Source organism: Cyprinodon tularosa, unplaced genomic scaffold (genome assembly GCF_016077235.1).
Source record: "Cyprinodon tularosa strain WSP-4 unplaced genomic scaffold, ASM1607723v1 ctg784, whole genome shotgun sequence".
Classification (NCBI taxonomy): domain Eukaryota; kingdom Metazoa; phylum Chordata; class Actinopteri; order Cyprinodontiformes; family Cyprinodontidae; genus Cyprinodon; species Cyprinodon tularosa.
Genome location: NW_024039545.1, coordinates 155794 through 183676, shown reverse-complemented (window position 1 = coordinate 183676; position 27883 = coordinate 155794). Strand labels below are relative to the sequence as shown.

The window sequence follows — 27883 nt, the reverse complement described above, 5'->3', positions numbered from 1 at the left end:
GTAAAGGTGAGCAGATGGTTTCCCTGGATGGACCAATGGGATCCTCTCTTCTAGATGCTGACTGCCTGAAGCTCTACAGGACGCTCCCATCCTTTCCCCACTACAACTGGAACAGGGAACATCTGATTAACTCGTCTGCCAGGTAGGGAACCGGGTCATGTGACACCTCCAGAGGCTGATGTCATCAGTTCCACAATGAGATCATTACCTAAATGGAAACCAGAGGCTCTGAGATCAAAGGTTTGTTTCTTTTCTTTTTGAGGAGCAGAAGCCATGAATGAGGCCCGTCTGTCCATCTGCAGGACCGCCATGAAGATCCAGAATCTGCAGAGACGCTGCCACAGTAAGCATCGCTGAGTCCTCATCCTGAAAGATACGGAACTGGTTTCAGATTCTATCATCAATAAACCGAGTCAGTTCTTCACCAATAGGGTCATCAGTGGCAAAGATAAAGGTTCCATTAGTTAAAATGAACTAAATTCATCACAACTTATCAAACTTATCATTAAACATGTTTAGTTCACCTTTAATGAATCACTGTTCATCCATTAGTCAGTCAGTTCATAGAAGAACTGAACGAATCCGTTCATAGAAGAACTGAACGAATCAGTTCATAGAAGAACTGAACGAATCCGTTCATAGAAGAACTGAACGAATCAGTTCATAGAAGAACTGAACGAATCAGTTCATAGAAGAACTGAACGAATCAATTCATAGAAGAACTGAACGAATCAGTTCATAGAAGAACTGAACGAATCAGTTCATGTTGATGAAAACTGAATGAATCAGTTCATAGAAGAACTGAACAAATCAGTTCATAGAAGAACTGAACGAATCAGTTCATAGAAGAACTGAACAAATCAGTTCATAGAAGAACTGAACGAATCCGTTCATAGAAGAACTGAACAAATCAGTTCATAGAACTGAACGAATCAGTTCATAGAAGAACTGAACGAATCAGTTCATAGAAGAACTGAACGAATCAGTTCATAGAAGAACTGAACGAATCAGTTCATGTTGATGAAAACTGAATGAATCAGTTCATAGAAGAACTGAACAAATCAGTTCATAGAAGAACTGAACGAATCAGTTCATGTTGATTAAAACTGAAAGAATCAGTTCATGTTGATCCAAACTGAATGAATCAGTTCATGTTGATCCAAACTGAACGAATCAGTTCATGTTGATCCAAACTGAACGAATCAGTTCATGTTGATCCAAACTGAACGAATCAGTTCATGTTGATCCAAACTGAACGAATCAGTTCATGTTGATCCAAACTGAATGAATCAGTTCATGTTGATCCAAACTGAATGAATCAGTTCATGCTGAAACTGAACGAATCAGTTCATGTTGATCCAAACTGAACGAATCAGTTCATGTTGATCCAAACTGAATGAATCAGTTCATGTTGATCCAAACTGAATGAATCAGTTCATGTTGATCCAAACTGAATGAATCAGTTCATGCTGAAACTGAACGAATCAGTTCATGTTGATCCAAACTGAACGAATCAGTTCATGTTGATCCAAACTGAATGAATCAGTTCATGTTGATCCAAACTGAATGAATCAGTTCATGTTGATCCAAACTGAACGAATCAGTTCATGTTGATCCAAACTGAATGAATCAGTTCATGTTGATCCAAACTGAACGAATCAGTTCATGTTGATCCAAACTGAACGAATCAGTTCATGTTGATCCAAACTAAACGAATCAGTTCATGTTGATCCAAACTGAACGAATCAGTTCATGTTGATTTATAATATATAAATGAACAGAATAGAATTGAAATCAAATCAATATCCGGTGTTTCTGTTTCAGTGGACGTCGTCTTTATTCAACACATCACAGCAGCCTTCCAGCCGGTGGGCGGGGCTAATCACCTGCAGGACTCCCGGTTGAACAGGAACCAAGTGAGCCGGGTTCTGGACAGGATGTTTGATGCAGCGTCAGCGGAGCTGTCGGGTCATGTGACCGCAGAGGAGACCGCCGCTCTGATGTTCAGACTGTTTGAGCGGTTAGTACGCATCGGCCACGGTTGGGTTCAGGTCTGGAGAGGACTCACCTGTCTGCCCTGTGTTCCAGGAACCGGAGCGAACAGGTCTCAGCCCGGTCTCTTCAGGTCGCTCTGGTGGCTCTGTCTGCAGACGCCGTCCTGGAAAAATACAGAGGTGAGTGGCCCGCCTAGAAACAACAGTGAGGTCACTCTTCATAGGACATCCCCCCACTGATGGCGCTGAGCAGACAGCTGGAGGGCCAGCTGGGCGACGCAGGAGAGGTGGTCCAGCTATCCGACCCAAAGACTGGGCCGGACAGAACCAGGGTCCTAACCTGGTCCAGAACCTGGGGTGGGTTCTAGAGGGCAGAGGTGTTGTTCTGCCACACAGGCCGGATCAGCTGATCTGGTCCAGGTGTGGTTCTGGTTTACAGGCCAATGATCAGCTGATCTGGTCCAGGTGTGGTTCTGGTTTACAGGCCAATGATCAGCTGATCTGGTCCAGGTGTGGTTCTGGTTTACAGACCAATGAGCAGCCCATCTGGTCCAGGTGTGGTTCTGGTTTACAGACCAATGAGCAGCTGATCTGGTCCAGGTGTGGTTCTGGTTTACAGACCAATGAGCAGCTGATCTGGTCCAGGTGTGGTTCTGGTTTAGAGGCCAATGAGCAGCTGATCTGGTCCAGCTGATCTGGTCCAGGTGTGGTTCTGGTTTACAGGCCGATGAGCAGCTGATCTGGTCCAGGTGTGGTTCTGGTTTACAGGCCGATGAGCAGCTGATCTGGTCCAGGTGTGGTTCTGGTTTAGAGGCCAATGAGCAGCTGATCTGGTCCAGGTGTGGTTCTGGTTTACAGGCCAATGAGCAGCTGATCTGGTCCAGGTGTGGTTCTGGTTTACAGGCCAATGAGCAGCTGATCTGGTCCAGGTGTGGTTCTGGTTTACAGGCCAATGAGCAGCTGATCTGGTCCAGGTGTGGTTCTGGTTTACAGGCCAATGAGCAGCTGATCTGGTCCAGGTGTGGTTCTGGTTTACAGGCCAATGAGCAGCTGATCTGGTCCAGGTGTGGTTCTGGTTTACAGGCCAATGAGCAGCTGATCTGGTCCAGGTGTGGTTCTGGTTTACAGGCCGATGAGCAGCTGATCTGGTCCAGGTGTGGTTCTGGTTTACAGGCCAATGAGCAGCTGATCTGGTCCAGGTGTGGTTCTGGTTTACAGGCCAATGAGCAGCTGATCTGGTCCAGGTGTGGTTCTGGTTTAGAGGCCGATGAGCAGCTGATCTGGTCCAGGGGTGGTTCTGGTTTACAGGCCGATGATCAGCTGATCTGGTCCAGGTGTGGTTCTGGTTTACAGGCCGATGATCAGCTGATCTGGTCCAGGTGTGGTTCTGGTTTAGAGGCTGATGAGCAGCTGATCTGGTCCAGGTGTGGTTCTGGTTTACAGGCCAATGAGCAGCTGATCTGGTCCAGGTGTGGTTCTGGTTTAGAGGCCGATGATCAGCTGATCTGGTCCAGGTGTGGTTCTGGTTTACAGGCCAATGAGCAGCTGATCTGGTCCAGGTGTGGTTCTGGTTTACAGGCCAATGAGCAGCTGATCTGGTCCAGGTGTGGTTCTGGTTTAGAGGCCGATGATCAGCTGATCTGGTCCAGGTGTGGTTCTGGTTTACAGGCCAATGAGCAGCTGATCTGGTCCAGGTGTGGTTCTGGTTTACAGGCCAATGAGCAGCTGATCTGGTCCAGGTGTGGTTCTGGTTTACAGGCCAATGAGCAGCTGATCTGGTCCAGGTGTGGTTCTGGTTTAGAGGCTGATGAGCAGCTGATCTGGTCCAGGTGTGGTTCTGGTTTACAGGCCAATGAGCAGCTGATCTGGTCCAGGTGTGGTTCTGGTTTAGAGGCCAATGAGCAGCTGATCTGGTCCAGGTGTGGTTCTGGTTTAGAGGCCGATGAGCAGCTGATCTGGTCCAGGTGTGGTTCTGGTTTAGAGGCCGATGAGCAGCTGATCTGGTCCAGGTGTGGTTCTGGTTTACAGGCCGATGAGCAGCTGATCTGGTCCAGGTGTGGTTCTGGTTTACAGGCCGATGAGCAGCTGATCTGGTCCAGGTGTGGTTCTGGTTTACAGGCCGATGAGCAGCTGATCTGGTCCAGGTGTGGTTCTGGTTTACAGGCCGATGAGCAGCTGATCTGGTCCAGGTGTGGTTCTGGTTTACAGGCCGATGAGCAGCTGATCTGGTCCAGGTGTGGTTCTGGTTTACAGGCCGATGAGCAGCTGATCTGGTCCAGGTGTGGTTCTGGTTTACAGGCCAATGAGCAGCTGATCTGGTCCAGGTGTGGTTCTGGTTTACAGGCCGATGAGCAGCTGATCTGGTCCAGCTGTGGTTCTGGTTTACAGGCAAATGAGCAGCCGATCTGGTCCAGGTGTGGTTCTGGTTTACAGGCCAATGAGCAGCCGATCTGGTCCAGGTGTGGTTCTGGTTTACAGGCCAATGAGCAGCTGATCTGGTCCAGGTGTGGTTCTGGTTTAGAGGCCGATGAGCAGCTGATCTGGTCCAGGTGTGGTTCTGGTTTAGAGGCTGATGAGCAGCTGATCTGGTCCAGGTGTGGTTCTGGTTTAGAGGCTGATGAGCAGCTGATCTGGTCCAGGTGTGGTTCTGGTTTAGAGGCCGATGAGCAGCTGATCTGGTCCAGGTGTGGTTCTGGTTTAGAGGCTGATGAGCAGCTGATCTGGTCCAGGTGTGGTTCTGGTTTACAGGCAAATGAGCAGCTGATCTGGTCCAGGTGTGGTTCTGGTTTACAGGCAAATGAGCAGCTGATCTGGTCCAGGTGTGGTTCTGGTTTACAGGCCAATGAGCAGCTGATCTGGTCCAGGTGTGGTTCTGGTTTACAGGCCAATGAGCAGCTGATCTGGTCCAGGTGTGGTTCTGGTTTACAGGCAAATGAGCAGCTGATCTGGTCCAGGTGTGGTTCTGGTTTACAGGCAAATGAGCAGCTGATCTGGTCCAGGTGTGGTTCTGGTTTACAGGCCAATGAGCAGCTGATCTGGTCCAGGTGTGGTTCTGGTTTACAGGCCAATGAGCAGCTGATCTGGTCCAGGTGTGGTTCTGGTTTACAGGCCAATGAGCAGCTGATCTGGTCCAGGTGTGGTTCTGGTTTACAGGCCAATAAGCAGCTGATCTGGTCCAGGTGTGGTTCTGGTTTACAGGCCAATGAGCAGCTGATCTGGTCCAGGTGTGGTTCTGGTTTACAGGCCAATGAGCAGCTGATCTGGTCCAGGTGTGGTTCTGGTTTATAGGCCGATGATCAGCTGATCTGGTCCAGGTGTGGTTCTGGTTTACAGGCCGATGAGCAGCTGATCTGGTCCAGGTGTGGTTCTGGTTTACAGGCCAATGAGCAGCTGATCTGGTCCAGGTGTGGTTCTGGTTTACAGGCCGATGAGCAGCTGATCTGGTCCAGGTGTGGTTCTGGTTTACAGGCCAATGATCAGCTGATCTGGTCCAGGTGTGGTTCTGGTTTACAGGCCAATGAGCAGCTGATCTGGTCCAGGTGTGGTTCTGGTTTACAGGCCAATGAGCAGCTGATCTGGTCCAGGTGTGGTTCTGGTTTACAGGCCAATGATCAGCTGATCTGGTCCAGGTGTGGTTCTGGTTTACAGGCCAATGATCAGCTGATCTGGTCCAGGTGTGGTTCTGGTTTACAGGCTGATGAGCAGCTGATCTGGTCCAGGTGTGGTTCTGGTTTACAGGCCGATGAGCAGCTGATCTGGTCCAGGTGTGGTTCTGGTTTACAGGCCAATGAGCAGCTGATCTGGTCCAGGTGTGGTTCTGGTTTACAGGCCAATGAGCAGCTGATCTGGTCCAGGTGTGGTTCTGGTTTACAGGCCAATGATCAGCTGATCTGGTCCAGGTGTGGTTCTGGTTTACAGGCCGATGAGCAGCTGATCTGGTCCAGGTGTGGTTCTGGTTTACAGGCCAATGAGCAGCTGATCTGGTCCAGGTGTGGTTCTGGTTTACAGGCCGATGAGCAGCTGATCTGGTCCAGGTGTGGTTCTGGTTTACAGGCCGATGAGCAGCTGATCTGGTCCAGGTGTGGTTCTGGTTTACAGGCCGATGAGCAGCTGATCTGGTCCAGGTGTGGTTCTGGTTTACAGGCCGATGAGCAGCTGATCTGGTCCAGGTGTGGTTCTGGTTTACAGGCTGATGAGCAGCTGATCTGGTCCAGGTGTGGTTCTGGTTTACAGGCTGATGAGCAGCTGATCTGGTCCAGGTGTGGTTCTGGTTTACAGGCCAATGAGCAGCTGATCTGGTCCAGGTGTGGTTCTGGTTTACAGGCCAATGAGCAGCTGATCTGGTCCAGGTGTGGTTCTGGTTTACAGGCCAATGAGCAGCTGATCTGGTCCAGGTGTGGTTCTGGTTTACAGGCCAATGAGCAGCTGATCTGGTCCAGGTGTGGTTCTGGTTTACAGGCTGATGAGCAGCTGATCTGGTCCAGGTGTGGTTCTGGTTTACAGGCTGATGAGCAGCTGATCTGGTCCAGGTGTGGTTCTGGTTTACAGGCCAATGAGCAGCTGATCTGGTCCAGGTGTGGTTCTGGTTTACAGGCCAATGAGCAGCTGATCTGGTCCAGGTGTGGTTCTGGTTTACAGGCCAATGAGCAGCTGATCTGGTCCAGGTGTGGTTCTGGTTTACAGGCCAATGAGCAGCTGATCTGGTCCAGGTGTGGTTCTGGTTTACAGGCTGATGAGCAGCTGATCTGGTCCAGGTGTGGTTCTGGTTTACAGGCTGATGAGCAGCTGATCTGGTCCAGGTGTGGTTCTGGTTTACAGGCCAATGAGCAGCTGATCTGGTCCAGGTGTGGTTCTGGTTTACAGGCCAATGAGCAGCTGATCTGGTCCAGGTGTGGTTCTGGTTTACAGGCCAATGAGCAGCTGATCTGGTCCAGGTGTGGTTCTGTTCAGATTCAGTATTTAATGGTTATTGTTGTTAAACTGCGTTTAATGATCAACCAGCTGCTTTCATGGACGTTCCTCCTGAATGTTTCTGTAGAGCCGATGGTGCTCAGGAACTTCAGCATCCTGCTCCTTTCAAAATAAAAGCCTGATATCTAAACTGTGTTGCTCTAGGTCTCCTAGATCTGTCAGGAGATGGTTCCGGATTCATCACCAGGTCCCGACTCAGATCTCTGCTGCAGGACCTCAGCAAGGTAGATCCGTTTAAGACTACATCTCCCAGCATGCCCCTGGCCTCCAGCTTTCTAACCCCAGTGTTCAGGTTCCCACGGCGGTGGAGGAAGAGGAGGAAGAGGAGGAAGATGTGTTTGGCAGCGTGGAGGCAGCAGTGAGCTCCTGTTTCCACAAGGTGAGAGAAACCGACCTTGACTTCAGCGGATCATCGTCATCCTGCTGACCTTACCTGTCTGCAGGGAGGGGCTCCCGCTGTCACTGAGGCTCATCTGCTATCGTGGCTAAAGAGCGAGCCCCGTCTGCTGCTATGGTTACCGGCTCTCCACAGGTTGTCCTTCAGTCAGAGGGTCAGCCACCACGTCCGCTGCCACACCTGTAAGACCTCTCCTATCACTGGCCTCAGGTGAGAACCCACAGTCCTCATTGAAGCTCGGGTCCAGGTGGAGCAGAACCCTGAACTGAGTCTCTGCTCAGGTATCGCTGCAAAACCTGCCTGAATGTCCATGTTTGCCTCCAGTGCTTCTTAACCGGCCGACAGAGCAGGAAGCACAAAACCCACCATCCTCTGGTGGAGCTCTGCACCCAGGTGAGACACTGACAGGTGAGGTCAGAGCAGGTGAGACACTGACAGGTGAGGTCAGAGCAGGTGAGACACAGGAAACAGACAGGTGAGACATGGAGGTGAGATAGAGCCAGAGATCAGTGACAGGTGAGGTCAGAACTCAGGCTTCCACCCTCTTGTACTCTTTCTGTTTAATCAGCCCACCTGGAGAGAGTCGTTGTCCTCCTTTGTGCAAAATGCTCGTTATGCCCTGTTACCACGGCGATCTACTCACCGAGGGAATAATGGGAGGAAGGTCCTAAAGGGGGAGGAGCCAGGACCGATCCAAAACAGGTGAGAGAGAGCAGAAGGTTTCCTTTAAGAATCTGTTAGAAGGTTTAAAGCTTTGTCCTCAGAGCTCCGCCCTCCTCTGATGCGTCGTCGCTATTGGCGGACTCGCCTCACCCCACCTCCTCCGATGTTCTCCATGATGCCTCAGTGCAGGCATCTCCTCCTCCTTCTTCATGCAAGTCTCTGCAGACCGATGAGGTGATGACCTGCCAGGTGAGCTCCTCTTCATCACGCGGTGTCCGATGGTGGACTGACGTGTCTCTTCCAGCAGGGGGACGCGCTGCAGGCTGAAATCAGGAACCTGCACAGAGATAAGTGGTGAGTCTGGAGACCGTCACTGCTCCGGTAAGAGGCGTCGGAGGTTCTCTGACTGGATCTGAATCTGTCCAATAGGCTGCTGGAGCAGCAGCTGGGGGCGTGGCGCCTCACCGTCCAATCAGAGCAGGCGGTTCTGGAGGACAGGTGCTCTGAGATGGAGGCTACCATGGAAACCGTGAGACAGCAAAACCACAGACTGCAGGACATGCTCACACAGGTAGGCTGCTGGCAGCTGGAGGTGAAGTGCATGATGGGAGTTGTAGTTAACAATCAGGTCTGGTGTGTCAGGCTTTGAGAAAGATGGAGGCTGAGCAACACGCTAACAACACGGAACATGCAGCTGGAGGAACCGCCACACCCTCCTCCGACTCTCTGAGCTCTGAGGAAGAGGAGAAGCTGATGAAGGAGAACTGGAGCCCAGATGAGCTTGAAACTCCATCTCCCACAATGCAACACCAACCGTCCCCGTCACCTGACGAAGCATCAGACCATCAGCCAATAGGACAACAGGGGGAGCCAGAGGGGGCGGGCCTACAAACAAACCCCTCCTGTCTGTCTGAAGGAGAGCATCATGGGATGTGTAGTCCTGAAGAGCAGCTGCAGCAGATCGTGGACAGATTGAAGATGGAGGAAAAGTGGACAGAAAAAACACCAGGTGAGACACAGGACAGGAAGAATGAGACACAGGTGGACAGACAGGTTAGAGCTGAGACAGAGGACAGAGGTCAGATGTACATCAATCTCTCAGGTCCAAACCCACCTGTTCTGTCTGTGTCCAGGTGTGGTGATGAAGGAGGAGCTAGTGGAGGCGGCGCTGCAGGTGGGCGCCTCGGTGTCTGACCTGGTGGACGCAGTGAAGACAGACTAACGGCAATCTGATTAAAAAAACTGTTTATTCAACAGGAACAAAGGTGCAAACCGTACAAACTGTGTCACCATGGCAACCACAGCCTCTGATCCAGAGGTAAAAACCGTACAAACTGTGTCACCATGGCAACCACAGCCTCTGATCCAGAGGTAAAAACCGTACAAACTGTGTCACCATGGCAACCACAGCCTCTGATCCAGAGGTAAAAACCAAACAAACTGTGTCACCATGGCAACCAGAGCCTCTGATCCAGAGGTAAAAACCGTACAAACTGTGTCACCATGGCAACCAGAGCCAAACTTGTCTCTGTTCTGCTTTAATGAGATTCTAATCCTCGCTAGATGACATCACAGTCCTTCCTGCTACCTGCCCCCCCTCTCACAGCCCCGCCCCCTCTGGCTCCTCCCCCTGCGGGGGGGAAGGAGGTCGCTGCCTGGAGAACGGAGAGGCTTCCTACTGGGAGCTGCTCGTCGGAGCCCCTCCCTCCTAGGTGGAGGGGGCGGGGTTTTAAGCTGTGTCCGTCTCTGGGACTGCGGGGGGCGTGGCCTGCCCCCCCTCTGTGACCTGCATGTAGCTGCAGACGGCGTCCTCCCCCTCCTCCTGGCAGTGTTCCTTCCACTGAGCGTCCCCAGCAGGGTAGCGTCGCTCTTAGGCCCCCCCTCTGGCCGTCTGTCCATGTTGAGGTCTGGACTCAGACTGCGGAACAGCTGGCGGACACACGGCGGCGGCGGCTGCCCTGAGGGGGCGGAGCCTCTGGGTCTGAGTGCTCTCTGGGGAGGGCTCCTTAGGATCTGGTTCGTTCCGGGCTCGTAGAACTTGACAGGAAGTCTTTTATACTTGACCTTGAAGCGCTGCAGGTCGACAGGACGGCGCCGCCTGCGGCAGCGTTTGGGGGCGGAGCCTTCAGGTGACGTGGGAACGGAGCAGGGAGGGCCGCAGAGCAGGTAGATCAGAGAGGTGCGTGGCTGAACAGGGCTGACAATGCTGGAGTAGCAAGGAGGAAGAGAATGCAACATCTGGGTCTCTGGGGTCCTCTCATTGGCTGCAGGGAGGTTTGGGGGCGGAGCCTCTGAGGACAGCTGATGGACAGTCGGGATGACCATTCGTACAGTCTGAGTGCTGTGACTAACTTTCACCACCTGAGAGAACAAACCATGGATGTTAGATAAATGCTTCTAGGAGAAGAACATAGACCCAACCTTCTTCTGCTGACCTGGCACCTGGACGCCAGCCGGAAGCCACGCCTCCTCTTCCTCACACAGGCAGAGTCATCCTCATCGCGAGCCGCCAAGGGCAGCAGGTCCACGTCTGGTTCTGCCGCCTCCGTCAGCTCCTTCTTCCTCCTGCTGCTTCGACCAAACCTGGGAGAAGGAAAACACCTGAGGTGGTTACAGGTCACCTGGTCCTAACCAATCCCCCCCGTAAGCCCGGTCCTAACGCTTCACCTGAGTTAGCCTGGTCCTAACGCTTCACCCGAGTTAGCCTGGTCCTAACGCTTCACCCGAGTTAGCCTGGTCCTAACGCTTCACCCGAGTTAGCCTGGTCCTAACGCTTCACCCGAGTTAGCCTGGTCCTAACGCATCACCCGAGTTAGCCTGGTCCTAACGCTTCACCCGAGTTAGCCTGGTCCAAACGCTTCACCCGAGTTAGCCTGGTCCTAACGCTTCACCTGAGTTAGCCTGGTCCTAACGCTTCACCCGAGTTAGCCTGGTCCTAACACTTCACCCGAGTTAGCCTGGTCCTAACGCATCACCCGAGTTAGCCTGGTCCTAACGCTTCACCCGAGTTAGCCTGGTCCAAACGCTTCACCCGAGTTAGCCTGGTCCTAACGCATCACCTGAGTTAGCCTGGTCCTAACGCTTCACCTGAGTTAGCCTGGTCCTAACGCTTCACCCGAGTTAGCCTGGTACTAACGCTTCACCCGAGTTAGCCTGGTCCTAACGCATCACCTGAGTTAGCCTGGTCCTAACGCTTCACCCGAGTTAGCATGGTCCTAACGCTTCACCCGAGTTAGCCTGGTCCTAACGCTTCACCCGAGTTAGCCTGGTCCTAACGCTTCACCTGAGTTAGCCTGGTTCTAAAGTATCACCTGAGTTAGCCTGGGCCTAACGCTTCACCCGAGTTAGCCTGGTTCTAAAGCATCACCTGAGTTAGCCTGGTTCTAAAGTATCACCTGAGTTAGCCTGGTTCTAAAGCATCACCTGAGTTAGCCTGGTTCTAAAGTATCACCTGAGTTAGCCTGGTTCTAAAGCATCACCCGAGTTAGCCTGGTTCTAAAGCATCACCTGAGTTAGCCTGGTTCTAAAGTATCACCTGAGTTAGCCTGGGCCTAAAGCATCACCTGAGTTAGCATAGTCCGAACGCATCACCCGAGTTAGCCTGGTTCTAAAGCATCACCTGAGTTAGCCTGGTTCTAAAGTATCACCTGAGTTAGCCTGGGCCTAAAGCATCACCCGAGATAGCCTGGTTCTAAAGCATCACCTGAGTTAGCCTGGTTCTAAAGTATCACCTGAGTTAGCCTGGGCCTAAAGCATCACCTGAGTTAGCATAGTCCGAACGCATCACCTGAGTTAGCCTGGTCCTAAAGCATCACCTGAGTTAGCCTGGGCCTAAAGCATCACCTGAGTTAGCATAGTCCGAACGCATCACCTGAGTTAGCCTGGTTCTAAAGCATCACCTGAGTTAGCATAGTCCGAACGCATCACCCGAGTAAGCCTGGTCCTAAAGCATCACCTGAGTTAGCCCGGTCCTAACGCATCACCTGAGTTAGCCTGGTTCTAAAGCATCACCTGAGTTAGCATAGTCCGAACGCATCACCCGAGTTAGCCTGGTCCTAAAGCATCACCTGAGTTAGCCCGGTCCTAAAGCATCACCTGAGTTAGCCTGGGCCTAAAGCATCACCTGAGTTAGCATAGTCCGAACGCATCACCCGAGTAAGCCTGGTCCTAAAGCATCACCTGAGTTAGCCTGGTCCTAACGCTTCACCTGAGTTAGCCTGGTCCTAACGCTTCACCCGAGTTAGCCTGGTCCTAACGCTTCACCCGAGTTAGCCTGGTCCTAACGCATCACCTGAGTTAGCCTGGTCCTAACGCTTCACCCAAGTTAGCCTGGTCCTAACGCTTCACCCGAGTTAGCCTGGTCCTAACGCTTCACCTGAGTTAGCATAGTCCGAACGCATCACCCGAGATAGCCTGGTTCTAAAGCATCACCTGAGTTAGCCTGGTTCTAAAGTATCACCTGAGTTAGCCTGGGCCTAAAGCATCACCCGAGTTAGCCTGGTTCTAAAGCATCACCTGAGTTAGCCTGGTTCTAAAGTATCACCTGAGTTAGCCTGGGCCTAAAGCATCACCTGAGTTAGCATAGTCCGAACGCATCACCTGAGTTAGCCTGGGCCTAAAGCATCACCTGAGTTAGCCTGGGCCTAAAGCATCACCTGAGTTAGCATAGTCCGAACGCATCACCTGAGTTAGCCTGGTTCTAAAGCATCACCTGAGTTAGCATAGTCCGAACGCATCACCCGAGTAAGCCTGGTCCTAAAGCATCACCTGAGTTAGCCCGGTCCTAACGCATCACCTGAGTTAGCCTGGTTCTAAAGCATCACCTGAGTTAGCATAGTCCGAACGCATCACCCGAGTTAGCCTGGTCCTAAAGCATCACCTGAGTTAGCCCGGTCCTAAAGCATCACCTGAGTTAGCCTGGGCCTAAAGCATCACCTGAGTTAGCATAGTCCGAACGCATCACCTGAGTTAGCCTGGTTCTAAAGCATCACCTGAGTTAGCATAGTCCGAACGCATCACGTGAGTTAGCCTGGTTCTAAAGCATCACCTGAGTTAGCATAGTCCGAACGCATCACCTGAGTTAGCCTGGTCCTAACGCTTCACCCGAGTTAGCAGGGCCCTAACGCTTCACCCGAGTTAGCCTGGTCCTAACGCATCACCTGAGTTAGCATAGTCCGAACGCTTCACCTGAGTTAGCCTGGTCCTAACGCATCACCTGAGTTAGCATAGTCCGAACGCATCACCCGAGTTAGCCTGGTCCTAAAGCATCACCTGAGTTAGCCCGGTCCTAAAGCATCACCTGAGTTAGCCTGGGCCTAAAGCATCACCTGAGTTAGCATAGTCCGAACGCATCACCCGAGTAAGCCTGGTCCTAAAGCATCACCTGAGTTAGCCCGGTCCTAACGCATCACCTGAGTTAGCCTGGTTCTAAAGCATCACCTGAGTTAGCATAGTCCGAACGCATCACCCGAGTTAGCCTGGTTCTAAAGCATCACCCGAGTTAGCATAGTCCGAACGCATCACCCGAGTTAGCCTGGTTCTAAAGCATCACCTGAGTTAGCATAGTCCGAACGCATCACCTGAGTTAGCCTGGTCCTAACGCTTCACCCGAGTTAGCCTGGTCCTAACGCTTCACCCGAGTTAGCCTGGTCCTAACGCTTCACCCGAGTTAGCCTGGTCCTAACGCTTCACCCGAGTTAGCCTGGTCCTAACGCTTCACCCGAGTTAGCCTGGTCCTAACGCATCACCCGAGTTAGCCTGGTCCTAACGCTTCACCCGAGTTAGCCTGGTCCTAACGCTTCACCCGAGTTAGCCTGGTCCTAACGCATCACCCGAGTTAGCCTGGTCCTAACGCTTCACCTGAGTTAGCCTGGTCCTAACGCTTCACCCGAGTTAGCCTGGTCCTAACGCTTCACCCGAGTTAGCCTGGTCCTAACGCTTCACCCGAGTTAGCCTGGTCCTAACGCATCACCTGAGTTAGCCTGGTCCTAACGCTTCACCCGAGTTAGCCTGGTCCTAACGCTTCACCCGAGTTAGCCTGGTCCTAACGCTTCACCCGAGTTAGCCCGGACCTAACGCTTCACCTGAGTTAGCCCGGACCTAACGCTTCACCTGAGTTAGCATAGTCCGAACGCATCACCCGAGTTAGCCTGGTTCTAAAGCATCACCTGAGTTAGCCTGGTTCTAAAGTATCACCTGAGTTAGCCTGGGCCTAAAGCATCACCCGAGTTAGCCTGGTTCTAAAGCATCACCTGAGTTAGCCTGGTTCTAAAGTATCACCTGAGTTAGCCTGGGCCTAAAGCATCACCTGAGTTAGCATAGTCCGAACGAATCACCTGAGTAAGCCTGGGCCTAAAGCATCACCTGAGTTAGCCTGGGCCTAAAGCATCACCTGAGTTAGCATAGTCCGAACGCATCACCTGAGTTAGCCTGGTTCTAAAGCATCACCTGAGTTAGCATAGTCCGAACGCATCACCCGAGTAAGCCTGGTCCTAAAGCATCACCTGAGTTAGCCCGGTCCTAACGCATCACCTGAGTTAGCCTGGTTCTAAAGCATCACCTGAGTTAGCATAGTCCGAACGCATCACCCGAGTTAGCCTGGTCCTAAAGCATCACCTGAGTTAGCCCGGTCCTAAAGCATCACCTGAGTTAGCCTGGGCCTAAAGCATCACCTGAGTTAGCATAGTCCGAACGCATCACCTGAGTTAGCCTGGTTCTAAAGCATCACCTGAGTTAGCATAGTCCGAACGCATCACCCGAGTTAGCCTGGTTCTAAAGCATCACCTGAGTTAGCATAGTCCGAACGCATCACCTGAGTTAGCCTGGTCCTAACGCTTCACCCGAGTTAGCAGGGTCCTAACGCTTCACCCGAGTTAGCCTGGTCCTAACGCATCACCTGAGTTAGCCCGGTCCTAACGCTTCACCTGAGTTAGCCTGGTCCTAATGCTTCACCCGAGTTAGCCCGGTCCTAACGCTTCACCCGAGTTAGCCTGGTCCTAACGCTTCACCCGAGTTAGCCCGGTCCTAACGCTTCACCTGAGTTAGCCTGGTCCTAATGCTTCACCCGAGTTAGCCCGGTCCTAACGCTTCACCTGAGTTAGCCCGGTCCTAACGCTTCACCCGAGTTAGCCTGGTCCTAACGCTTCACCCGAGTTAGACTGGTCCTAACGCATCACCTGAGTTAGCATAGTCCGAACGTATTACCCGAGTTAGCCTGGTTCTAAAGCATCACCCGAGTTAGCCTGGTCCTAACGCATCACCTGAGTTAGCCCGGTCCTAACGCATCACCTGAGTTAGCCCGGTCCTAACGCATCACCCGAGTTAGACTGGTCCTAACGCATCACCTGAGTTAGACTGGTCCTAACGCATCACCTGAGTTAGCATAGTCCGAACGTATTACCCGAGTTAGCCTGGTTCTAAAGCATCACCCGAGTTAGCCTGGTCCTAATGCATCACCCGAGTTAGCCCGGTCCTAACGCCTCACCCGTGTTAGCCTGGTCCTAACGCATCACCCGTGTTAGCCTGGTCCTAACGCATCACCCGGGTTAGCCTGGTCCTAACGCATCATCCGAGTTAGCCTGGTCCTAACGCATCACCCGAGTTAGCCTGGTCCTAAAGCATCACCCGAGTTAGCCTGGTCCTAAAGCATCACCCGAGTTAGCCTGGTTCTAAAGCATCACCTGAGTTAGCCCGATCCTAATGCATCACCCGAGTTAGCCTGGTCCTAAAGCATCACCTGAGTTAGCCTGGTTCTAAAGCATCACCTGAGTTAGCCCGATCCTAATGCATCACCCGAGTTAGCCTGGTCCTAAAGCATCACCTGAGTTAGCCTGGTTCTAAAGCATCACCTGAGTTAACCTAGGCCAAAAGCATCACCTGAGTTAGCCTTGGCCTAAAGCATCACCTGAGTTAGCCTTGGCCTAAAGCATCACCTGAGTTAGCCCGGTCCTAATGCATCACCCGAGTTAGCCTGGTCCTAACGCATCACCCGAGTTAGCCCGGTCCTAACACATCACCTGAGTTAGCCTAGTCCTAACCGATCATCCGAGTTTGCCTAGTCCTAACCAATCCCCCCCCCCCCCCTAGCCCGGTCCTTACGCATCACCTGAGTTAGCCTAGTCCTAACCGATCATCCGAGTTTGCCTGGTCCTAACCGATCATCCGAGTTTGCCTGGTCCTAACCGATCACCTGAGTTAGCCTAGTCCTAACCGATCACCCAAGTTAGCCTAGTCCTAACCAATCCCCCCCCTTAGCCCGGTCCTTACGCATCACCTGAGTTAGCCTAGTCCTAACCGATCATCCGAGTTTGCCTGGTCCTAACCGATCACCCAAGTTAGCCTAGTCCTAACCAATCCCCCCCCTTAGCCCGGTCCTTACGCATCACCTGAGTTAGCCTAGTCCTAACCGATCACCTGAGTTAGCCTAGTCCTAACCGATCACCCAAGTTAGCCTAGTCCTAACCAATCCCTCCCCTTAGCCCGGTCCTTACGCATCACCTGAGTTAGCCTAGTCCTAACCGATCATCCGAGTTTGCCTGGTCCTAACCGATCACCCAAGTTAGCCTAGTCCTAACCAATCCCTCCCCTTAGCCCGGTCCTTACGCATCACCTGAGTTAGCCCGGTCCTAACCGATCATCCGAGTTTGCCTGGTCCTAACTAATCCCGCCCCCTTAGCCCGGTCCTAACCAATCCCTCCCCTTAGCCCGGTCCTTACGCATCACCTGAGTTAGCCCGGTCCTAACCGATCACCCAAGTTAGCCTAGTCCTAACCAATCCCCCCCCTTAGCCCGGTCCTTACGCATCACCTGAGTTAGCCTAGTCCTAACCGATCACCTGAGTTAGCCTAGTCCTAACCGATCACCCAAGTTAGCCTAGTCCTAACCAATCCCTCCCCTTAGCCCGGTCCTTACGCATCACCTGAGTTAGCCCGGTCCTAACCGATCATCCGAGTTTGCCTGGTCCTAACTAATCCCGCCCCCTTAGCCCGGTCCTAACCAATCCCTCGCCTTAGCCCGGTCCTAACACATCACCCGAGTTAGCCTAGTCCTAACCGATAATCCGAGTTTGCCTAGTCCTAACCAATCCCTCCCCTTAGCCCGGTCCTTACGCATCACCTGAGTTAGCCCGGTCCTAACCGATCACCCAAGTTAGCCTAGTCCTAACCAATCCCCCCCCTTAGCCCGGTCCTTACGCATCACCTGAGTTAGCCTAGTCCTAACCGATCACCTGAGTTAGCCTAGTCCTAACCGATCACCCAAGTTAGCCTAGTCCTAACCAATCCCTCCCCTTAGCCCGGTCCTTACGCATCACCTGAGTTAGCCTAGTCCTAACCGATCATCCGAGTTTGCCTGGTCCTAACCGATCACCCAAGTTAGCCTAGTCCTAACCAATCCCTCCCCTTAGCCCGGTCCTTACGCATCACCTGAGTTAGCCCGGTCCTAACCGATCACCCAAGTTAGCCTAGTCCTAACCAATCCCCCCCCTTAGCCCGGTCCTTACGCATCACCTGAGTTAGCCTAGTCCTAACCGATCACCTGAGTTAGCCTAGTCCTAACCGATCACCCAAGTTAGCCTAGTCCTAACCAATCCCTCCCCTTAGCCCGGTCCTTACGCATCACCTGAGTTAGCCCGGTCCTAACCGATCATCCGAGTTTGCCTGGTCCTAACTAATCCCGCCCCCTTAGCCCGGTCCTAACCAATCCCTCGCCTTAGCCCGGTCCTAACACATCACCCGAGTTAGCCTAGTCCTAACCGATAATCCGAGTTTGCCTAGTCCTAACCAATCCCCCCCCTTAGCCCGGTCCTTACGCATCACCTGAGTTAGCCTAGTCCTAACCGATCATCCGAGTTTGCCTGGTCCTAACCGATCACCTGAGTTAGCCTAGTCCTAACCGATCACCCAAGTTACCCTAGTCCTAACCAATTCCCCCCCTTAGCCCGGTCCTTACGCATCACCTGAGTTAGCCTAGTCCTAACCGATCATCCGAGTTTGCCTGGTCCTAACCGATCACCCAAGTTAGCCTAGTCCTAACCAATCCTTCCCCTTAGCCCGGTCCTTACGCATCACCTGAGTTAGCCTAGTCCTAACCGATCACCCAAGTTAGCCTAGTCCTAACCAATCCCTCCCCTTAGCCCGGTCCTAATGCATCACCTAGTCCTGATCCAATCAATCACCTGGTCCTACATCCACAGGTGAGGGGCTGGGTTACCTGGCCAGGGACTCGCTGTCAAAGTAGCAGATGAATTTTCCACGTCTGAACTGTTGGACCAGTCTCTCCACCCTCTCCTCGTCCTCCTGTTCGATCTGGGTCCAGGTCTTTCCCCTGAAGGACTTGGGGATATGTTGTGGGACCGGGAGGACATCCTCTATAGGAATGTTCCAGAACCCCTGGTCCTGCTTGATCCCACCGCCAAGCAGAGCCGAGTCCAGCTGGCTGGAGTACAGCTGGTCCTCCAGGTCCACCTGGACGTCCATCAGACGGCCCAGGTGCCGTCCCTCAGTCCCAGCCACCTGGACGGCCGTGTCGCCGCGTTTCCCCGCCCTCTGGAAAACTCCCTGCAAAGGAATATTCAGAGTCAGGACCTGTTCAACCTGAAGCCCCGCCCCCTGATACATGAAGCTCCGCCCCCCATGCATACCTGCACCGGAGCGTCCCAGTCTTCACTCAGCGTTTCCATGGAGACAGGAAGGCTGAGAGGAAGACTGTGGTCCTCCTGCTGGTGGGGAGGAGCGCTGCAGCTGTAGCAGCACATCTGGATCACCTGAGGAGTTTCAGAGGATCAGGTGGAGATCCCAGAGCAGCGTCTCTCCATCAGCGTCACCCACCTGTTCGATGGTCTGCTCCACAGGGTCCCTGTGGACCCGCGCCTCCTCCATCTGGACCTTCTGCCAGCTCACAGCGGGGGGCCGGGCCCCTGTGGAGAACCTGGGCCCCAGAGATGGTCTGTGGAGGTCCGTGGAGGTCCCTGGCCTCTGGCTGGGCCTGGTAGAGGACGAGGACTCGCTGGGTTTCCTCCTGTTAGTCTTCCTGTGGGCCTTCCTATGGACAGGGGGTGGAGTCTGAGTCTGAGGGGGCGGGTTCTGAGCCTGAGGGGGCGGAGTCGGAGCCTGTGGGCCTCTGGGCCATGGAGGGCCAGGTTCCCTGGATGGAGAGGACAGCCTGTCCTGCTGAGCTCTGTCTCCTGATTGGCTGCCCTCCTCCCCCTCCCTGGGCGGCTGGTCAGAGGGGGGGGCGGAGCTGTCGCTGTCTGAGGAACAGACCTCATCCAGCTCCACCTTTGGCAGCAGAGGGGTGGAGACGGAGGGGAGGTCAGCGTGGGACGGCCTGATGGACACATGGAGTGAAGCAGCTTTAGCGTCTCAAATGGTTATTTTAAAGGATTCCTCAGGCTAATATATGGCGGCTAACACCATCGATGCTAGCAGCGGGGCACCGGGTCACGTTTCACTTCCCATCCAGGAAGATTTCTCAGTTCAAACGTCTGGATCCGCAGTGAGTCTTTATAGAGACGAGGCTGGTATTACATGCAGATGGAAACCGATGGGCGGGTCGTTTGGTTCCATTGTTAGCCTGTAATACCTGCAGCCTGTCTATGATTGTTAAAGGTCACATAAAGACTTAAACTCACTGCAGATCCAGACCTTTGAATTGAGAAATCTTCCTGGATGGGAAGCCAAACGTCTTCAAACCTGGGAAACCAAGTCCAGTGGATTGTTTTTAAACTTTTACGGAATGACTGAGAACCTTCATCAGCAAACCTTTAAAACAACAGAGAGCAGAAAACTTCACTGATTTAATCATTCAGACTGGCTTCTATTTAAAAACTTTTATTTAAACCAGATTAAAGGTTAAAATAAAAAAGATCCCAGCGACCAATCAGGAAAGAAAGCAAAAACACACAATAATAAATAAAATGAGAAATAAAAAATGACTCTTTGTGTATAATATAAAAAATGTGGAATGAGTGAAATTGACCTAAAATTCCAAAATCAGTGTAAATATTGTCTATAAATTAGATCAGAGGTCGTTTCCAGGCCCCCAACTGATGGCGATCGAGCGGGGCCCCTGATTATAGATATATGGTATTAAATAGTGTTCTATCAAACTGGTTCTATAGCTGCTCTATTACAGATGGAGTAATGTAACTAAAGTAATCCCTCCCTGGGATTATTAAAGTATTCCTGGTTGATGGGACAGGTGTTGTGAATGAAACGGTGCCCAGACTGAAAGAGCTCCTGTGTGTCTCTGAATGTTAATGTGGATTTAAAGACATTTAAATCCCCACCCCATGCAGTACCTCCATGGACCCACTAGGGGTCCCCCTGTTTTACATTTTAAAATGTTCTAGTTTTTATTGTAAAACATGGATGCATAAAAACCTCATTTTATTTCAGTGTTGAATTCAGTTTAAAGTAACGGATTAGAATTAAAATGTCTCCTTTACTGGTTGATTTTCTTTATTCTGGCCCTGCTGGTTTTTAACTGGTTAGCGCTGCAGTAGATCATCTAATCTCTTCCTGTTTTTCTCAGCTGGGATCAAACGGCGCCATCGGCTTCACGGCTGATTAACCTTTTAATTGGTTTCCATGGAGACGCCGACATGCAGAGTTTATAAACTCCTTCATTTTGCTGCTTTTAGGGTCTATTAATAAATGGATGCTGCTTCCTTTATAGTTTTTGTTCTTACAAATTAGCGCGTTTAGTTGGTCGTCCAAAGCGTTAGATCCACCCGCTGCCGTTTATCGCTCTGCTTTAACTGGAGGCTGTAGAGTGGGAGAAAATAATCCTGTTTGGAGGAGGAGTTTATGATGCATTCAAAGTGTGTGGGAAAGATGAAACCGATGCAGACGGTGGACATGAGGATGCGGCCCCGATGGTTCTGATGACAGAGTCGCTTTAACTAACGAACGTGGGAAACTGGAGATCCATAGAACATGTAGCATCGCCATGGCGACAAGGCGGTTAGCTCTACTGGTCATTCTGAGGGATTAAAGAGTTTAAACCACAGGTGTCAAACTGGTTCCAGAAAGGGCCGTGTGGCTGCAGGTTTTCTTTCCAACCAAACAATAGCACACCAGACTCATTCATCCCATCAAGTCATCATGTTCAGATTGGACTCCCTTGATGAGATGACTTGAGTCTGGTGTGCTATTGTTTGGTTGGAAAGAAAACCTGCAGCCACACGGCCCTTTCTGGAACCAGTTTGACGCCCCTGGTTTAAACCTTCTGAGGGTAAAAAGAGAAATAATGAAATGGAGGAAAAACCAGAGCGGACGCTGGAAATGAGTTTATTTGCCTTTGGAGGCTGAAAACGAAGCTGCATTTCAAACGGATTCTGTTTTTTAATCTTTATTATTAGACGGGTGAGTTAACTCTCTGCTCCTAGTTTATGCTGATTAAACTAGTTTCCTAGTTTAATCAGCTGATCTGAACACCTGAGCTTGCTGCGCTCACCTGCCGTCGCCGTAGCGATGGGGGTGGTGCTCCTGGACGTCCTGCAGGAAGCGCTCCAGCAGCGTCAGTCCGCTCCTGGACGAGGACCTGGGGGAGGAGCCTCTGGAGGACGTGCTGACTGCGTCCAGGTGTCTGAGGCTGGACAGGTGCTGTGAGGGACAGGTGATGATGTCATCAGTGACTGAGAGCGGCCGCTGGCTGGTAGGGGGGTGCGGCGGCGTGCTGTACCTGCTCCAGGTGGGTGTAGAGGACCCTGCAGTAACCGCAGTAACCCTGCCTGCCGGGCTCACACCTGGACGGACCGGCCTCTGGCTCCGCCCACCTCCTGCCAGACACACAGCAGCTTCACTCACCTGCAGACGGACCCCACTGACAGAGCGCAGAGACACTTACCTGTTGGGAGGCTCCGCCTTCTTCTGGTGACCTGCCATGAAGCAACCAATCACAGTCAGAGACAGAGAGCAGCTCAGAGAAAGAAAACGGTTCTGATCTCACCTTCATCAGAGGGGCGGGGCATCCTGACGGCACACCTGGAGAACACACAGCGGTTAACACGGCTCCACCCCCCACCCCCCCATCATTCAGAGGACATCACTCACCCGGAAGCAGGGCGGTCAGGGCGTCTGTCCAATCAGAGGGCTCCATGCTGTAACCAACGGTAATGAGGCGGGGCTTCCAGGGTCCATGAGCCTGGGGGGCAGAGGGCGGGTTAGCATGCTAGCAGCTCTGACCGTGATGTCAGGATCTGCTTCTCTGTTCTCCATTTTTCATTTGGATGAAATAAGAGGAGGCGGGGTTACCAATCTACTGGCTCTGGAGAGCAGAGTTCGCTGCTTTTAGATGTTGTCTCCAAAGTCTCCAGTAGCAGAAAAAAGTCTCTAGATTTGGCGCTAGGAGCTTTTTAGAAATCAAAGTGCTAGAGGGGTCTGAAAAGTGGCTAAATATAGCGACTAAAGCGCTAAGTTGGCAACACTGCTCTTTGCATGGTTTGTTTTCAAACGGTTTGCTGCTGTCTGTTTGGACCTTTCTGAACATTTTCCCTCCCTAAAACTAGTAACGATAGTAAACTATGTGTTCATTTCCTGAGAAAATAAATATATTTAAATCTTTTCTGTTTCATCATCTGTTCCTGATCTGCACAGGAAATGGGATGCTACGCTACGTCCAGGAGCTAACTTCATCAGCTTTGGATGTAAACATGAATCTATTATTTCGGAGTTTAATGTTTTCGTTTCAACTTTATAGAATGCAGATAAACAGGATTTAATCAGATTTACTGCGGTGATCGTGTCCCGTGATGACGTCACAGCAACTGTTTAATGGAGGAAATGGAATCATTTTTTACTGATGTGTATTAGTATTCTTTGGTGAGTTAAGGATAGAAATTAATAACTTTAGTATCATGATTACATTATTATTGCTGCCAGTGGCCCGTTTTTCTGACCAAATCATCACCACAGATCCTCCCTCCCAGCAGACCCACCAGTGCTCCCATCAACCCCACTAAGCTGTTCTATTCATGCTGGTTTTGCAGTTTCTACCTAAATCAGTTAAATTACAGGCTGCTGTCAAAATGTCCACAGCTGTTTGTTTATTCTCCAGTTTTATATTAAAACACTTTACAGGATTTTATTGATCTTTTAACTCTTCTATTTTTCTAAGGTCCACATCTGTGCCCAGTTTTCTATAATCCTGTTGCTGCTATAAACACCACACTATTGAGGGACAATAAAGAGATTTTCTATTCTATTGTATAGTGGAGGGGAGTGATGCTGATGGAAATCACAGCAGCAGGAGGTGAAAAGCTGCTTTTAGCAGATGAAGGCAGTATTCCTGCTGTACCCACCTGCTGACACGAAGCTTCTTAATCCGCTTTCACTGTTTACATTAGCTTCCGGTTTCAGTCGAAAGTATCTGAATTTATAGGATTTCTACATCTGGAATCAAAGTTCTGCTCTGATCTGACTGAAGAACCGGAACCCTGGATCTACCCGCTGACCAATCAGGAACCAGTTCAGTCACCCGCCTGGCTAACCAGTTAGCTTCCAGTCACTGACCGCATGAAGTTAACTAAAGCTTCCGTTCACTGATGTCCGAGAGGTTCGGTTCTGACCCGGTCCGTTTATCAACAGATGCACGAGCTGCTGACGTGTCCGATTGGTCAGTTTCCGGTTAGCCGCAGTGCTAGCCTGTTAGCCTCAGAGCTCCGCAGCAGGAAGCGGGGATCCTGGCAGCGCTCCGCTCCAACCTCCGCTGCTCCTTCGCTCCGGGTCCCTAAAGGGGGGGGTCGCTGCCTCAGACCGGCAGCAGGTTATTGATGTTCTCCCGCCGCGCGCCCCTCTGCTGCTGTTTAGTTTCCGGTCCCAGGCTTCTTCTGCTGGGGCATAGCGGAGCTCTGCTGCCACCTGCGTTCACAGCGAGAACTGCAGCCTGTATGAGAGGAGCTCCACCGCTAATGTTGCTAACTGCATGCTAACCTGCTGGGTACTAAACTGGTTCTAGAGCTGGAACCAGCTCCACAGCTAATGTTGCTAACTGCATGCTAACCTACTAGAGCTAAACTGGTTCTAAAGCTGGAACCAGCTCCACAGCTAATGTTGCTAACTGCATGCTAACCTACTAGAGCTAAACTGGTTCTAGAGCTGGAACCAGCTCCACAGCTAATGTTGCTAATTGCATGCTAACCTACTAGAGCTAAACTGGTTCTAAAGCTGGAACCAGCTCCACAGCTAATGTTGCTAACTGCATGCTAACCTACTGGTGCTCACATGGTTCTAGAACTGGAACCAGCTCCACAGCTAATGTTGCTAACTGCATGCTAACCTACAGGTGCTCACATGGCTCTAGAACTGGAACCAGCTCCACAGCTAATGTTGCTAATTCAATATGCATCAGGAATCAAGAGTCCATGTTTTTCTGTTTTCCTTTATTAAATCAGATCTTATTGAACGCCGCTACATCCATGGACTGGACGTGGTCCTCGAACGCCGTGATCTTCTCCTCCAGGATGTCTGTGCCCACCTGGAACAGAACAACAGGGTCAGACGCAGACACTAGGCCGACCAATCAGGGGACAGGATGGGGGAACGTTACCTTTTCATCTTCAACCACACAGCTGATCTGAAGCTTCTTGATGCCGTAGCCCACTGGGACCAGTTTGGCTGCAGGAGGAGAACATGGACCAATTAGAGAGGAGAACCCAGTCAGAGAGGAAGAGAGAAAACCCGGGACCCGGTCAGAGAGGAAACCCGGGACCCGGTCAGAGAGGAAACCCGGGACCCGGTCAGAGAGGAAACCCGGGACCCGGTCAGAGAGGAAACCCGGGACCCGGTCAGAGAGGAAACCCGGGACCCGGTCAGAGAGGAAACCCGGGACCCGGTCAGAGAGGAGAACCGGTTCTGTTCAGAGGAGAACCGGACCTGCAGCAGATCAGATCAAAGAGCTTCCATCAGGCTTCAGTCGAAAGATGGTGAGATACATGATCATCATTATCTGCAGGGCAGCAGCAGAGCGGTAGTAGTACCGCCGTGGTACCGTGAGGCGGTACCTCGCAGTAGTACGGCGTAGTAGTACTTACACTGTCCCCAGACCAGCCCGTCCATCTCAATGCTGCGGACGCACTCCTCTAGCTTGGCCATGTCCGTCTCGTCGTCCCAGGGCTTGACGTCCAATAGGAGCGAAGACTTGGCGATGAGGGCGGGCTCTAAGGAGACAGACAGCTCCGTTACCATGGAAACCACACCACCCAGTACCCCCCCCCCAATGGGAGGAGACTGGTCAGGTAAACAGGCGTCCATCAGGTGGTCAGCCGAAAGATGGTGATTGATGCTCATCACTCAGTCATGTGATCAGAGCGGGCGCCGTGATTGGCCGCCATGAACGTACTCTTGGCCTTCTTGGCGGCGTACTCGGCCAGGCGCTGCTCCTTCAGCTTGGCGGCCTCGGCGTCCTCCTGGGGGACACAGGAGAGTCAGACTCCACCCACCCACCCATTCAGCTGTGACCTCACTGTGACATCACAGCACCCTCACCTCCTCGTCGGAACCAAACAGGTCGATGTCGTCGTCATCGTCGTCCTTAGAGGCGGAGCCTGAGGTGGTGTCAGCCACGCCGGGGGGGCCGTACTGACCCAGAGGCTTCTTCACACCTGGGAGGCTGAGGGACAGGAAGTCAGCCGCCACACCTGAGGATGATGATGATGGTGAGGATGAAGGCTCACCCACCTGGTCTTCTGGTTCTGGTAGGACCGGATGTGGTTGTACCAGCGCAGGGCGTGGTTCAGGTCCGCAGGGGGCGCCGCCGACAGAACCTCAAAGACCGCCACATCTGCCTGGGAGGGGACGAACCTGGGGAGACGGTTACCATGGTTACTGATGGGGATCCAACTGGACCGGACCGGTGGAAGAGCGCTCAGACCCTGAGGAACCAGAACCTCCCAGATGAATCCAGACCGGCTGGTTCCGGTTCTGTTCTGGGTCCAGGACTGCTCAGACCCTGAGGAACCAGAACCACCCCCCATGGATCCAGACCAGCTGGTTCTGCAGCCTGGGTCCAGGATCGCTCAGACCCTGAGGAACCAGAACCACCCCCATGGATCCAGACCAGCTGGTTCTGCAGCCTGGGTCCAGGACCGCTCAGACCCTAAAGAACCAGAACCACCCCCATGGATCCAGACCAGCTGGTTCTGCAGTCTGGGTCCAGGATCGCTCTGACCCTAAAGAACCAGAACCACCCCCATGGATCCAGACCAGCTGGTTCTGCAGTCTGGGTCCAGGATCGCTCAGACCCTGAGGAACCAGAACCACCCCCATGGATCCAGACCAGCTGGTTCTGCAGCCTGGGTCCAGGACCGCTCAGACCCTAAAGAACCAGAACCACCCCCATGGATCCAGACCAGCTGGTTCTGCAGTCTGGGTCCAGGATCGCTCTGACCCTGAGGAACCAGAACCACCCCAATGGATCCACACCGGCTGGTTCTGGTTCTGCAGTCTGGGTCCAGGAACGCTCTGACCCTGAGGAACCAGAACCACCCCCATGGATCCAGACCAGCTGGTTCTGCAGTCTGGGTCCAGGACCGCTCAGACCCTAAAGAACCAGAACCACCCCCATGGATCCAGACCAGCTGGTTCTGCAGTCTGGGTCCAGGATCGCTCTGACCCTGAGGAACCAGAACCACCCCAATGGATCCACACCGACTGGTTCTGGGTCCAGGATCGCTCAGACCTTGAAGAACCAGAACCACCCCCCATGGATCCACACCGGCTGGTTCTGGGTCCAGGACCGCTCAGACCCTGAAGAACCAGAACCACCCCCCATGGATCCACACCGGCTGGTTCTGGGTCCAGGACCGCTCAGACCCTGAAGAACCAGAACCACCCCCCATGAATCCAGACCGGTTGTTTCTGGTTCTGCAGTCTGGGTCCAGGATCGCTCAGACCCTGAGGAACCAGAACCACCCCCCATGGATCCACACCGGCTGGTTCTGGGTCCAGGATCGCTCAGACCCTGAGGAACCAGAACCACCCCCCATGAATCCAGACCGGTTGGTTCTGGTTCTGCAGTCTGGGTCCAGCTAAAGACCCAGAAGCTCCCAGGGTTCGGACATCCGGTCCGGTCCAATAGAACCTGCTGTGAACCACAGACACGTCATCTGCGCAGCCGCAGACACGCTGCTGCCGCCATGTGACCGCGGCGCGCGCCACATTAAACTCACATTAATCCAATAAAACCTGATTTTTTTCTCATCTAAACTCTAAAGTCCAACAGAACCTGCAGGTTCCGACCGAACCGGAAGCTATTCCGGCTCCATGTTGGTCCAGTTTGTCTTCACTGACCGGGAAACCTGCAGCTAACCGTTAGCCTTTAGCTAAAGCAAGATGGCGGCGGCCTCGCGCCTTCTGATGGACTCACCCTTCGATGTAGCTGCGCTCCGACAGGAAGTCATTGAGGACCTTGAGGCCGGAGGCTGATTTCAGGTCACCGAAGCCCATGGCGGAGCCGAAGAACCGGAGAAGGAGACAGAAGGAGCCGCGGGAGAAAGAGGGAAGGAGGCGGAGGAGGGAGGAGGATTTATAGGCCTCACTGACTCCTCCTCTTCCTCCTCCTCCTGCTCTTCCTCCTCCTCCTCCTGCTCTTCCTTGAGGAGACCTGCAGGGTCTGCCTAGACTCTGGGCCCCAGACGTCATATTGGACAATGAACGACGTGCCCAGAGGGCGGCCATCTTGGATCAGACCAGCTGCAGTCAGAATCAGCAGGAGGCGCCTTAGATCTCAGAGTTAAAGATAATATTACAATATTTTTACATTTCATAACCCCTTAAAGACCAAAATAAATGTTATAATGACCTTTGACATTTATGGCATTTATTCATGTTAAAAACTATTTAAACTCTAACTGGATGAG

General features: G+C 52.4%; 2 protein-coding genes across 4 annotated transcripts; both read right to left on the bottom strand.

The window, feature by feature from the left end:
• Positions 1 to 214: 214 nt before the first annotated feature.
• On the bottom strand, positions 215 to 23967 carry zdbf2 (zinc finger, DBF-type containing 2). 3 transcript variants are annotated; one of them, XR_005279456.1, is made up of 15 exons: positions 23327 to 23967; positions 22080 to 22170; positions 21976 to 22010; positions 21874 to 21904; positions 21709 to 21805; positions 21481 to 21629; positions 18852 to 19350; positions 18665 to 18787; positions 18235 to 18581; positions 10461 to 10608; positions 10090 to 10386; positions 8139 to 8362; positions 7936 to 8029; positions 2069 to 2158; positions 215 to 366 (listed from the first exon to the last, which is right to left on the bottom strand). XR_005279456.1 is itself a non-coding variant. In XM_038270933.1 (13 exons), exons 3-13 carry the CDS (start codon positions 21995 to 21997, stop codon positions 8002 to 8004), a joined length of 1965 nt encoding a protein of 654 aa, XP_038126861.1. In that variant the 5' UTR covers positions 21998 to 22010; positions 22080 to 22170; positions 23327 to 23967; the 3' UTR covers positions 7167 to 8001. The 3 variants fall into 3 exon arrangements, 2 of the variants coding, with proteins under 2 accessions (XP_038126861.1, XP_038126860.1); XM_038270933.1 differs by lacking the exons at positions 215 to 366; positions 2069 to 2158 and having other exon boundaries at positions 7167 to 8029; XM_038270932.1 differs by lacking the exons at positions 215 to 366; positions 2069 to 2158; positions 7936 to 8029; positions 8139 to 8362 and having other exon boundaries at positions 9254 to 10386; positions 23327 to 23960.
• Positions 23968 to 24385: 418 nt separating this feature from the next.
• On the bottom strand, positions 24386 to 27716 carry eef1b2 (eukaryotic translation elongation factor 1 beta 2). The gene is made up of 7 exons (XM_038270935.1): positions 27391 to 27716; positions 25704 to 25826; positions 25512 to 25635; positions 25366 to 25432; positions 25058 to 25183; positions 24574 to 24641; positions 24386 to 24501 (listed from the first exon to the last, which is right to left on the bottom strand). Exons 1-7 carry the CDS (start codon positions 27699 to 27701, stop codon positions 24415 to 24417), a joined length of 906 nt encoding a protein of 301 aa, XP_038126863.1. The 5' UTR covers positions 27702 to 27716; the 3' UTR covers positions 24386 to 24414.
• Positions 27717 to 27883: the final 167 nt, after the last annotated feature.